Source organism: Oryctolagus cuniculus, chromosome 2 (genome assembly GCF_051225735.1).
Source record: "Oryctolagus cuniculus isolate XC-2025 breed Fujian yellow rabbit chromosome 2, ASM5122573v1, whole genome shotgun sequence".
Taxonomy (NCBI): domain Eukaryota; kingdom Metazoa; phylum Chordata; class Mammalia; order Lagomorpha; family Leporidae; genus Oryctolagus; species Oryctolagus cuniculus.
The window spans coordinates 4,350,121-4,364,257 of NC_142868.1; the positions used below are offsets into that span (position 1 = coordinate 4,350,121).

At 58.6% G+C, this 14,137-nt stretch overlaps 1 protein-coding gene across 1 annotated transcript in view; it reads right to left on the bottom strand.

Annotated features, from left to right (window-relative positions):
• Positions 1 to 14,137, bottom strand: part of STK32B (serine/threonine kinase 32B) — a 257,275-nt gene that overhangs the window by 164,371 nt on the left and 78,767 nt on the right. Inside the window, exon 3 of the mRNA XM_051829718.3 lies at positions 5,760 to 5,911. Within this exon, the coding sequence (XP_051685678.3) occupies positions 5,760 to 5,911 (152 nt within the window). The remainder of the gene's footprint in view (positions 1 to 5,759; positions 5,912 to 14,137) is intronic.

Here is a 14,137-nt window from a genome sequence, read left to right on the forward strand (position 1 = left end):
GCTGCGGAAGACGAATCCGGAGAGGCGGGAGCGAGGATTCACAGAGCTGCTGGGGGCGTGGGGGCGTGGGGGGACGGGCACCGGTTCCAAACCACACAAGATGCCGATGGGTTTCCAAACGTTACAGTCACGCAGCAACAAAGCTATGCCAACACAGCACGGAATGTGTTCACTACAATCCGTCCCCGGGGCACCTCTCCCGGCTCCGCCTCATTAGTCTTCCTACCAGACCCGCCCCGCCTGGGTTACCTCCGTACAGGTAACTGGCTTGCAGACTTAATGAAAACGACACTCATTTCACCCACCTGCCTGGAGCCAGACCTGTGGCCGAGGCAGCCCAAGCCCCCGTCCCCTGGGCCGGGGCTCCCTTGGGGAGACCACGCACACGTGGGAGCCGCGCCTGGCTCCGGGCTCCCCGATGTCTCATTTCTCCCAGCACAGACCTCAGGGGGCGCAGGCAAGGCAGATTGTCAGGGTGGCTGAGGCTGGGTTTCCCTTTCACTGCACTGCATGCAAACGAGCGTAATTAGGAGGAAAGACGGGCTCTGCTACGTCCGTATAGACACCGTGGACAGCAGGAGCTTCCGGCCAGCCCCACGCCGCTGAGATCTGCCGCCCCCGTGTCTCCCAAAACAACCGAGGCCTCCTACATGCGCAGTGAGGACGCGGGGTCTGGACACTGCGTGGCAGTCCAGCAACCCGGCTTGGTCCACACCCCTCCCTCCGCCGGGGCCTCCTTCCTCCTCTTCTGCCTCTCTCTCCTGGGCAGGGGGTGACGTCAACGCCCCTGGAGAGGCCAGGATGAGAAGTGGACAGATCCTGTCCCCCCGCCCGCCCCGTCCTGCAGGACGTCAACCAAAGCACGTAGTGAACCCGCGGCCAAAAGCCTTTGAAAGAAACTCTCTCAGTTACTGGGAGCCACAGACGTGCGTGTTCCAACAACTCCATGCTGCCGTCTCCCCGCCCCCACCACCGAATCCACAAACTGGCTGGGGAGAAGGTAGCGGGAGACGCGTCCTCCACCTGTGGCTTGTTAAGAGGCACCCGCCCTGAGATGCAACGTCACAGCTTCAAAGAAGTGTCGGATCCGGCGCGTGGCTGACGCCCAGGGATGCCGAGACTGGCAGCTTTCAGACTGGGCCATCACGGGGCATCCGGCTTCATCTTCCACAGATTCTAGAAGTTCCCACCTCTGGGACACAGGAGGCTGACAGATGGGGCAGCCTGGATGATGCCAGACGGCACCCGGCAGGCAAGCGGGAAGGAGACAGACACGCAGGAACACGCGACCTCAGACGTTATCACGATTGTTCACGTCATCTGCTCAGCCTCAACCAGGAAGCCAGCGCCTGTTCCACCAGGGAACACGACGAAGCGGGACTTACTCCAGGCAGACGGTGCACCGTTCAACTGTCCTACACACTAGTTAACCACAGTTTAAGATCGAGGAAACCAGGGGCCGGCATTGTGTTGCGGCGGGTTAAGCCTCCGCCCGCGACGCCGGTACCCACCATGAGCACCAGTTCAAGTCCCGCCTGCTCCACTTGCGATGCAGCTCCCTGCTCACGTGCCTGGGAAGACACCAGATGATGGCCCAAGTGCTCGCGTCCCTGCCCCCTCGCACAAACCCTTCAACCGCTGGGCCTCGGCCTCTCCACTGCAAACCACGGGCAAGGACACCCGCGTGGAAGGACAGTGCTGAGATCAGCCGAGACAAAGGATGACACGAGTGGCACGCTGCAGGTGGTTGACAAACCGCAGTGCTGACGCTGCTACTTCCGGACAGGGGTGGGGCAAGGAGGGTTCCAGTAACAGAGCAAGCACTCAGAGCAACGGGCATGTGTTTTGGCAAAGGGTGGGGAACACAGTGCACCGAGGCTCTCGGCACCACTGGGAGTCCCGGCTCTTCCACACAACGTTTGGCAAATCCCAGGGCCTCCGCGGTGGACCGCTGGCCTCCCCGCCTCCCCCAGGGACTGCCTGGCACCCCAGGGTCAAGGCCCAGGTCCAGGGCTGCCCTGCCTAAGCCCTGTGTCTCACTGCTCACTGCCACACAGGTTTTCCGGTGGCACGGGGCTGTGTTAGAGTCAGGGTGCAGCCTGGACCCACACTCCCAGCCTCCAGCTCTGCCCCATCGTCAGTGGCAAATCCACACTACCCACAGGGGCAGTTCTGGAAATCTGGCCTCTTCAAAGCCCACGCTGAAGTCACCAGTGGCGCCAGGCATGCCGGCCGTGAACAGCAACAGACACCTGTCCCCTCGTGTCTGTTTTTGCTAAGGACCTTCCCGCGGGGACGAGAGTGTCCCAGGAGACTGTAGAGGTTACTGACTGCAGCGGGGGGACCTCACGAGGTGCAGCGTGGTCTCTGGGAGTGCAGGCTGGACAAGGCGGTGGCCCGACCCTGGCCACGGCAGGTGTCTGAAGTCTCGGGACATGGCGGGAGAAAGAGATGAGAGCAGGAGACTGCCCGCTGTCGGCGTCCACTCCTCTCCTTTAAGAGCAGCTCGAGGGCCACCGTCCACCATCCATCTACTCCTCTTCAGCTGTCAATCACCCATCATTTACCTGTCACCTATGTTTCTATCACTTCATCACCCATCTGCTGTCAGACACATATGAGGGGACTTCAAAAAGTTCATGGAAAATGCTGTTAGGAGCTAAGTTTATTTTGGTGCAAAAACATTGGAAATCCATCCATAGTTCTTTCACAGCATGCATTTTCCAGGACCTTTTTGAAGTAGCCTTGTACACGTATGATACACACACACACACACACACACACACACGAACATATAACCTCTCACAGTTACGGAAAGCATACGTCCGTATCTTTGCTTCTCACTTAACTCTCGAAACAGCGCGAGCACCCAACACGGCAATGTCGTGTCCACGAGCACTCGGGGACGCTGGGCCCAGGCAGCGACTGCCCCTCCCGTGCTCGCGAGCGCCTCACGGTGCTGCCTCCTGTGGTCGCTTTCCCAGCACTTCCGTGTGAACCGCGTGTGTCTGCCACTGCTCCGCTGGCTCTCAAAGACCACGAGCAGAGCCTGAGGAGGGGCTGCTCTGACGGGAACCCCCAACAGAGCCTTAACACGCACCACACACGGCACTGACACACATCACACACCAGCAACACATAACACAGCCTTAACAGAAGCCACACAGTGCACTGACACACATCACACACCAGCAACATGTCACACACACCACTGACATGCGTCACACACAGCAACACATAACACAGCCTTAACACAAGCCACACAGTGCACTGACACACATCACACACCAGCTACACATCACACACACCACTGACACGCATCACACACCCGCAACATGTCACACACACCACTGACATGCGTCACACACAGCAACACATAACACAGCCTTAACACAAGCCACACAGTGCACTGACACACATCACACACCAGCAACACGTCACACACACCACTGACACGCATCACACACAGCAACACATAACATAGCCTTAACACAAGCCACAACATTGACATACATCACACAGCCTTAACACCACACACTGCAGTGACACACATCACACACCAATAACACGTCACACACAACTGACACGCATCACAACATATCACACACCATTAGCACACATCACACACCCTGCAATGCATAACACAGCCTTAACACAAACCACTCAGCATTGACATGCATCACGCAGCCTTTACAAACACCACACACTGCAGTGACACACATCACACACCAGTAACACGTCACATACCACTGACATGCATCATAACACACATCGACACACATCACACAACATTGACATGCATCACAGCCTTAACACGTGCCACACACACTGCACTGGCATGCATGACACATGACACATGACTACCACACATTTCATACCAGCCACATATAACACAGCCTTAACACACACCACAGACTGCATTGACATGCATCACACAGCATTAACACACACCATACTCTATACTGACACACATCACACAACCTTAACATGTGTGACACATTGCACTGACATGCAACACACAACCTTAATATGCACCACACATTGCACTGACACACATCACACAGCCTTAACATGCATCACACACCAGCACCCCTTAACAGCATTGACACGTATATCACACAGCACTGACACACGTCACACAGCACTGACACATCACACAAACTCAGTTATGCATCCAATCCTCCGGCCGATTCAACAGAGGGAGCGCAGGCCCAGAGACAGAGACACTGTTCTCAGTGCTGTGCACATTGGCAGGGTCCCCCCCCTACGGCCCTAGGCAGCCAGCACGGAACACAGGTGAGATGGCTGAATGTCCTTCCCAAGAGGGGCATGGGACGAGCCACACGCGTGACCCACAAAGGCTGTGGCGCCCCCACCTGCCATCATCTGAGAAGCACGACACAGCAGGGCCACGTGTGGATTGTCCACCAGTGCCACGTGTGGCCGTATGTGGCCGACAGCAGAAGTACGACAAGGGAACACAGAGTGGGTTATGGGCAGGCATCATCCGGCGTGCTGGGACCTGGATGGCTGCTGCTGCCCAGTGTGCATTCTGCCACGAGTATGTTGCTTGTGTCAGGAGAAATTTACCTTCAAAGATCCCCCTGTCCCCTAACTGGAACAGGAGCGCACTTGGAGCATCATGGAGACACAGGGACACCCCTGTCCCTCTGACTCCGAGGCCAGGACCTGCTGGCTGCTCCCGGGGCAGGACCTGCGTCAGTGACAGGTGCCACGCCCACCTGACCTTCCCAGACGGGGCCGCCTGTGCCCCTCCCTGGCCCTGATCCCCCCCTGGAGCTGCCTCTGAGTCGGGAAGCAGTGGTGGAGGGAGGGAAGCTGGTGGGGCCAGGCTTCCCCACCCGGGCTGCCCTCGCTGCTCCTGGGGCCACCAGGCCACCAAGGAGACAGGACTTGCTCCCCAGAGCCCCCTGTCCTGCCCCAGATCCAGCTTACGAAGCATTTGGTGGGCGCCTCCAACAGCCGGGGATTGGCTTGGCCCTCAGACCCACAGCACCGAGAAACGGCCCTTGATTCTGGCTGGTTCTTGGTGGAGCAGGCAGCTCAGCCAACAACATGGGTTGTGTCTGGGAGAGGCTGGGGCAGTCGGGTCAAGTGGAGACGATGCAGGGCGCTCGCCCAGCCTGTGGGTCAGCGGCAGCCCCTGACCCAGGGGCTTCCCAGGCCCACGCGGGAATGTGCTGGAACCCAGGAGACACCAGAGGGGCCAGGATAGGAGTGCTTTTGGAAGACAGGACGGCACGTGCCAGGCCCAGAGGTGGGGAACAAGCAGCCCTGGAGGCTGGGCTTTCAGATGCAAATTGAAAGTGGAGCACGTGCAGAAGTGCGATGGAGAGAAAGTTCCAGAATGCGGACCAGGGCCGGCCGCACGGGCTGTTTTGGCAGAACCTGGCATGGAGTACATGTATACCACCCAGCCATCCTGCGCGGTGAGAAACCTCGGGGCCCGGTGGTCCTCCCTGCCTCCAGCACTTCCCCGGGCAGACCCCGCTGGCGTTCCCACGGCATCCCATACACCCACTCAAGTGTTCCAAAAAGAGGCTTTTAGAATCCACTTTCAGCTCTTATTCACCAGGTAAGAGAACGGGGTTAAAATTCAAACGGAGCCCGAAAACGGAGCCGACAGAGTATTACGGACATCTGGACCCGGAGAGGAAACGCCATTGCTTTCTCCTTAAACAGCACCGGCTGCGCGGGGCGGCGCCCGTGAAGCCCTGGGCCCGGCTGGGCTCACTCACCACAGGTTGACCAGGAAAGGGTGCTCGAGCCCCTGCAGGATCTGCAGCTCCCGGAAGACGTTGCGAACCTCGTCCCGCTCGATGCACTGCTGCTTGTTCATGTACTTCATGGCGTACATCTTCTTCGTGTCCCGCTTCTGCACGATGCACACCTGCAACAGCCACAGGGGACAGCGTTGAGGCCGGGGGGCCGGGCGAGGAGAGCCAGCCCCTCCCTGTGTGCCTGCTCCATCCAGGGTCCGAGTCTCAGCTCTGGCTAAGCCACGCCCGCTGTGCACTGGTGAAAGGGAGGAGCTCTCCGATTCCCTCCCAGCATGCACCTGCCCGCCTGCCACCTGCCCACCTGCCACCTGCCCGCCTGCCACCCGCCCACCTGCGTCTCTTGGCCTGAGGACTCCCTCTTGCTGTTGCTAGGACAGCCCCTTAGGCTTCTCGTGCTACAGACCAGCAGAGCCAGGGGACAGATGCCCATGGAAGCAACACTCAACATGCGGCAGGTGGGGACGGGGGTATCCATACCCCAGCTCCCTCGCACAGCAGGCGGCCCCCACGGCTGTGAGTCTGCCCGGCCCTGGGAGTCCTGCCCTCTGCTGAGCGACAGAGTCATCGCCCATCTCCAGGCTGCAGTGAACACACAGCCGAGTCCACAAAGGAGCTGAATCGCACACACAGCAGGGCTTGCCACAGCCCGCACGGCCACGTGGGGGAGCTGCCCTCGCGCCTCTGGGCTTACCATGCAGCGGGGGAGGCTCGGTCCCCCCCTGCCCCCCAGCCCGAGTCCCATGACCACCTTGTGACTGAGGAACTACAGAGGCCAGCAGGGCCCGCACAGGAGTGCTGGAGGGAGGTCTGGCACCTGTCCCCGACAGCCCACGCTGCCCAGGCCAGGGAACCTGCAGCGCCAAAACAGAAGAAGGCGTCTCGGATGCCCCAGGGCCCAGCACCCTTCCACCCCCGCCCCCGAAGTCACGGTTAATGAGGTGAGACGCAGCGACTGGCCAGAGCCACCCAAGCCGCTAAAGGCCGGCACCCACTTAACATTCTGTGCTTGTCTAATTCAATCAGGACTGATGTGATTACAAGGTATTGGGACAAATAAATACACGTTAGCCAGCGAGCATCCCAGCCGGCCCAGTACAGCGGCAGCAGAGGCGAGGGGATGGGTGCCAGCAGCAGAGGCGAGGCCCAGGGACGCAGAGAGCCTGTTGGTGTGGGCTGCGCACGTCCTGGCTTCACTGTGCACTTGGGTCCCGCAGCTCGCACAGGGACCCTGCTACCCACGTGGGAGACCTGGAGGTCTCGCCTGGCTCCTGGCTGTGGCCTGGCCCAGCCCTGACCATCGTGGCTATCTGGGGAGTGAACCAGCAAATGGAAGATTTTCTTTCAAGGAAATAAGTCAATCTTGAAAAAATTTCTTACAAAAAATTAAAAAGGCAGATCCTGGGGTGGGCTCTGGCCGAGTGGTCAAGATGTCGCTTATGGAACCCATGTCCCAACTTGGAGCCCCTGGGCTCAATCCCCAGCCCTGCTCCCATCTCCAGCTGCCTGCCAATGCCTAGCCAGACAGGCGGTGGGGGGTGGCGCCAGTGGCCAGGCCCCCGCCGCGCACGCGGGAGACCTGGGCTGAGTCCCAGCTCCCAGCTTTGATTCCAGCCAGTTCTGGCTGTCGCAGGCATCGGGGAGTGAACCGGCCATGGTAGCTGGTGCTCTCTGCCTCTCAAATTAAAAAATACCAAGAGAAGAGACCCTAGCACACAGCTGTGAGGGAATGAACCAAACAAGGAAGAAGGCACCAACACGCAGGCTTTGGCTCGTGGGGGAGCTCCTCCCGACAGCAGGGGGAGGAGTCGGCAGCACCCCAAGAGGTGCGGGGGGCAGGGGAGGGGTGTTCTTAGAGCTAAGCTGAGGCCACTGCTCTCAGCCCGCACTGATGGGTCTTTGGAGTCATCGGAGGAACCACAGCATCAGAAACAGAAATGCCAGCAGGGACACGGCCCCAGGACCAGCCCTGGTGGCTCTTACATACCCTAGGGCTGAAGGGGAGGGAAGCTCTCGTCTGCCGGGCGCAGGGAGCTCTCGGCCGCTCGTCTGCTGGGCGCAGGGAGCCGACATTCAGAATAGGTGCCGAGCCGTGCGCTGAGCCGTGCACACGAGCAGTGGCGGCTGTGGAAGCAGGCAGGACTCCGCCCCATGCTCTGTCTGGGGCTTGCGAGCCATCAGCCATGGCCTGCATTCCCCGTCATCTTTTTTTTTTTTTTTTTTTAATTATCTGAAAGGCAGAGTTACAGAGGGAGAGAGGCAGAGACAGAGACAGAGAGATCTTCTACGTGCTGGTTCACTCCCCAGATGGCCGCAGTGGCAAGAGCTGGGCCAGGCCGAAGCCGGAGCCAGGAGCTTCATCCGGTCTCCCGTGTAGCTGGCAGGGGCCCAAGCACCGGGGCTGACTGCTGCTGCCTTCCCGGGGACATTAGCAGGAAGCGGATCCGAAGAGGAGCAGCTGGGACTTGAACCGGTGCCTGTGTGGGCTGCTGATGTCACAGGCGGCCCCTCCTCGTGGTCCCTAGCTTTGAATAAAACAACCCCAGGGGCCAGCAAATCCTGCCCAGTGCGCCTCACGCCCAACACGACCTTACTAACGAGAAATGAATAAACATCTCGTTAAAAAGAAATGGAGTCCACCCTTCCTGAAGAGGTCCTGTGAACAGTTAAGCCTTCGGTGAAAGCGTCGTCCCGGAGAATTCTAAAAACGGTTGTCACAGAGGAAGAGGAGTGAGCGCCAGGCTCGGGGAAGTCGGGCTGCTTGCCAAAGGCGCATCGTCAGCCAGACTGCAGCCGGAGCTCATTCGCTAACGAATCCACGCCATCCCCTCAAAGGGGCAACCACAGGTTCCGTGTCCTGCTTGGCAGCAGACGTTGGCTGCCGTGGGCCCCGTTGCCAGCGCCATCCCTGCCCCAGGACCCTTGCACCGGCTGCTCCTTGTCTCTGTGAGGTTCTCCCCGAGGATCTCCCCCTGCCCTGTTTCCCTCTCAGCAGTTGGGTGTTTGCTCCGACGTTTCTTCCAGAGAGAGGGCACCCTCGCCTCCTTGAACTAGGGGTCCCCCTCCAAGGTCGCGGGACAGCAACGTTTCTGCAGAGCCCCCGGAAATCACCATGCCCCCACCAACCACCAGCTGTGTGACATCTGGCTGCCAGTCAGGGACCAAGGACAGGACGGCTGCCCCTAGGCAGTGACCTCAAAACCCTGCAGTGCACCCCGCCATCCGCCACTCCCTCGGTGGCTCGTAATTCCAACGATCAAAAAGATTCTATAAGAATACATTTTTAAAGGGGAAAAAAACCCTGCTAAGTGAACCGTTTTTGAACTTCGAGTCATTATCTGTCAAATTGAATCCCTGCTTAATTCCCAAATGGATCTGAGGCAGTCTGGGGACTGTATGAGTTAGTCTGCATTAACCAAATATTTCTTTTTTCACACAGTGCATTTGCAGGCAGCTGTACAGGCCTGGAGACGGCGAGCAACATGACTGGGTAGGGGCTGAGCCCGGCCGCATAACCAGGCGCCGGCGGCTTTGGATCGATTTTATCCAGAATCTTCCTCTGAGGGACATAAAGAGCTATGACCCCATAACTCGGGCCTCTCTGTGACTTGATGTGCAGACGGCCTCCGGCTAGTCCATGAATTTTAATTAACTCCGTGTTTGTTTCCTCTGAGCCTTCATCTCCAGGCACCCGGGGCCCGCTTGCCGATCCAAGGCAGGCACTTGCAGAGCCGGCTCCTCCGAGAGTGCTCCCAGGGGCGCTCCTCCTTCCCCGGGGTGAACTCACGGTGGAGCCCTTCACCCTGGCACAGCAGTCTGTGCAGGGCGGAGAGGGAGGGAGGGAACGGGGGCGGTGGTGAGAATTGGGGGTGTCGGCAGTGCAGGGAGGCGGAGGCATTCACTTCTGGGCCCTAATCCTCAATTAATAAAAACCACGCAAGTAAATCTGACCCGTTTACAGTTAAACTGTCAAGTTCTTCATTCATAGCTGGTGCTATGGTGTAGCGGGCAAAGCCGCCAACCTGCGATACCAGAATCCTACACAGGCAGCGGTTCGTGTCCCGGCTGCTCCACTTCCAATCCAGCTCCCAGCTAATGCACCTGGGAAAGCAGCAGATGAGGCCCGAGTGCTTGGGGCCCTGCACCCGCGTGGAGACCAGCAAGAATCTTCTGCCTCCTGGCTTTGGCCTGGCCCAGCCCTGGCAGTGGTGGCCATTTGGGGAGTGAACCAGCAGGTGGAAGCTCTCTGTCTCTCCCTCTCTCTGCTACTCCGCCTTCCAAATAAATAAAATAATTATTGAACAGAAAGTTCTTCATCCATCCACATATACTCCTTGCTATAAGAGCTATTCACTTACATCATGTGTGCATATTATATATGAAGCTGGCCCGTACGTATCACAGACATTTGTGCTTGTGTGTGTGTATGTATGTATATGTATGTGTCTATAGACTGTATGTTTTGTCTGGGATATGTATGTGTGCATGTGTCCCTATAAATACTATTTAGTGAGTTGTTTATGTTACATGTGGATGGATATGTATACACATGTGTGTATACTGCTTAGTAGACAGGTGTCTGTGTGTGTGTATGTATTAAGGTACTTCAACACAATTAAAAGATGCCCATTTGGGTGTAGGCAACATTGAAATCCTTCCGTAGTGTTTCCGCACAGACCTTCCCCAACCTTCATGAAGACGCTCATGAGCCAAGACTTTTGCAGCAAAATAATTTATCATTCAAGTCCATTTTCCCATGAGTGCTCTCACGTGTGTGCATCTGTATCTGCCAATGTCTACACTGCCTGCTGCATCTGTGTAGACTGACCGCATCTCTGTCTACACTGCCCGCTGCATCTGTATAGACTGACCGCATCTATGTCTACACTGCCCGCTGCGCCTGCATAGACTGACAGCATCTCTGTCTACACTGCCTGCTGCGTCTGCGTAGACTGACCGCATCTATGTCTACACTGCCCGCTGCATCTGTGTAGACTGACCGCATCTCTGTCTACACTGCCTGCTGCATCTGCATAGACTGACCACGTCTATGTCTACACTGCCCGCTGCGCCTGTGTAGACTGACCGCATCTATGTCTACACTGCCCGCTGCGTCTTCATAGACTGACTGCATCTATGTCTACACTGCCTGGGGAATGCTCACATGTAGACTGCAAGCCTCTTCCATGACACAGATAACTGTGGTGTCCCCCACAGCCCCAAGTGTTAAGGGCTGGATGCCCAGAGCGTGAGGTTAACGGGTTAAGGATGGAACTTCACCCGTGGTGATGTCTGAAGTGGAGCCTTGGAAAGTGGGGAGACTGGCTTGGCTTGCTGGGGTAGGGCCCCCAAGACTGGACCACGGCGGCTTTACCAGGAGAGGCCGCCTGGATGAGCGCGCTCCTACCTGGCTCGCCATGAGCCCCCCACTCCACACGTGCTCTGCCACCCACTGCCTTCATCAGACCAAGGGGACCGTCACCTTGGAAACGTGACCCCGCGACACCATAAACCTCCCCTCGTGCATTTTTCCTATGGGAGGAAAGCTGGGGCACACACAGGCATCCTGCTCGGGGTGCATGACGAGGGCTCGGGGCTGCTCCCAGGGCCATGTCCTGAGACAAGGGACCCAGGACCAAGAAGACAAGTGAAGGAGCTCACCAGCGCCCCAGGCTGGCGGTGGCGCTAGAAGACACAGGGACGTGAGATGGAAAGGGGATGCGGCCGGCTCGGAGTGGAGCTGAGGGTGTGGACATCGGCGGGGCGGCTGAGCGGAGCCCCACGCGGTGTGAGGGGGCCTGCAGAGCCCGGGGCAGGGCTCACCGAGGGGACGGCGCAGTGAGCACCAACGTTGAGTTAGAAGTTTCAGCTCGGCCACGAGATGAGCAGGCTGGAGTGGAAGGAGCAGCAAGACCCGGGGAGGGACGCGAGGTTGGAAAAGCAGGCACAGCCGATGCCACGACCTTGTAGGCTGCCGTACAGACAGGGGTGCCCACGGGACAAGACGGAAGCCACTGGATACCGGAAGGACCACGTGACCCGACCGGCACATCCCTGGCCGCTGCCAGCCTGAGGCCTCCTCGCTCCCTGCCCCGTCCAGCTCCCCGTCCTCCCCTTCCCTCATCCACTCCCTAGGCCAGCACCTGCTGAGCCTTTCTCGCCTGCCAGCGCTGACCCCCGGGCTGACGGGACCTGGCCGTGAACTTGACCCAGTCCAGCCTCTCAGGAACCTGGGTCTGCCAGTGGAGCCAAGCAAGCAAGCAGCCTGGAAACTGCGCCTGGCCCAGATGTGTGCGGGAGGCGGTGGAGACAACACTGAGTGGGTGAGGGGCGGGAGGCTCTCAGGCTGCAGGGGAGGGAAGACACACAGGACACAGCGCGTGGCAGCAGGGGCCGCCCATCTGTGAAATGGGCAGAACCACGCCCGGCACACTGGGCTCCCAGGGCGAGCGGATCGGGAGTGCCCAGGGCCAGGACGGAGCGGCCGGCTTCTGAGGAGTCACGACTCCCTGAGTTGCACGTGCAGGAAGCCCAACGAGACCTCACGGGACCAGGAATGGCTGTCAGCTCCTGCAGCCGGTGGGGACGGCGGCCGGTTCCCGGAACGGGAAGAATGGGAAGGTGGCTGAGCCGATGTGCACCCCTGCCGGGGCCCTGTGTCCCCTCTTATTCAGCTCCCCAGGCCAGTGCTCATGGGGACACCCAGATGCCCTGCACGGGACACGCCAGAGGCGATGCTGTGTGTGACGGGCGGGGCGGGGCGGTCTCTGCTCTGAAGGCTCTTCGCAGCCTCCCAGCTGCCCCCACACCCTCACTGGCTACCTGCCCTTCTCTGCCTCACCCTGTATCTCCTTCCAACAGGTGCTTCCTGGGCGCACCTCCTAACAAGCTGCTCGAACTTGACTTTGGAGGAACCCCAGTTAGGAGCCGGGATCTGGGAGAAGCCGACAACGCGCCTAGGCTGCGGGTGAAGTCCAAGGCTGCGGGTGAAGTCCAAGGCTGCGGGTGCATACGGGATCTCTCCCTCTCCCTCCCACCTCTCCTGATTCCTCGCTGAGAGCCCCACTCTTTTCCCTCTATGGACAAAGCTGCCCCTTCACCCCTTGCTGAGGGAACTGTGGGCCGGGGTTTTTGCAGGAAATGAGGCACGCACACAGAGGCCAGAACTCTCCCCTCCAGGCCCCTGGAAGGCTGCTGGATGGCTGGGCTTGTGTCACAAGGCCACTCCCTGGACCAGGCACCTCGCCTGCCCAGCTCAGCAGGTGAGTGGGGGCCCCAGGGACTGACAGTTACCCTGAGCCCTCAGGGAGTACACGCAGGTGTTTCTTGGTAAGAGGAAAGCCCAAAGTGCATGTGGGACAGTCAAACCCGGAGCCACCTCAGCCTGCTGAGTGCTGACTGCACTTTGCCAGGCGCCCACCGCTGACACAGAGTAGACTCAGGCTAACCCCCAAACGGGACTGTTTCCACTGGACCGAAAGAAACGAGCCTAAGTGAACCTCTGTGCCTCCGCCGGCTTGGGACTCAGCCAGAAACGTCCACACACGCTGGGAGGCGCCTGCTGACGTCACGGGGTCTCCCGCAGCTGCGGACCCTGCTGCTGCACCTGCGAGGCACGACTGCTCCCGGCAGGAAGGGAAATTAGATTTCACAGGTGCTCTTCCTGATAGTCAAGCCCCTTGTCACCGCTTCGCCTGCACACTCTTAATAAACGCTATCGAGCTGCCGCCAGAGGCAGAGAGCCAAACCGAAAAACGCATTCAGTATTACTAGGGGGATCTTCCTCTTCCTACAGGAGCACACCTCCACTTTAGAACAGCCGCAGAGTCCCCGCTGCGTGCATCGTGGAAGGCAGTGATTACCTGGAATTTGAGCAGAACAAAGCTCTAGTCTACTCCTGAAAGCAGGCTCACCTCATCCTAAATACTGGCTGTTTCTGCACGTTTTACTATAAGTTTGCACATCAACAAGATAGGTTATCATTCAAGAGCAACGGAAAAGAGACCCACTGAGGGCGGGCGCAGTGGCGAAGCAGGTTAAGCCACTGCCTGCAGGGCCAGCATCCCATATGGGCTCCGTTTTGAGCCCAGGCTGTTCCACTTCCAATCCAGCTCCCCGCTAATGCACCTGGGAAAGCAGCAGAAGATGGCCCGAGTGCTTGGGTCCCTGCACCCCCACGGGAGACCTGGAAGAAGCTCCAGCCTGGCCCAGCCCTGGTCATTGTGGCCATTTGGGGAATGAACCAACAGATGGAAGACTTCTCTAACTCTGCCTTCCAAGTAAATAAAATAAATCCCTCCAAAATAAATAAAATTCACTAACAAATAGCCAAGGTTATT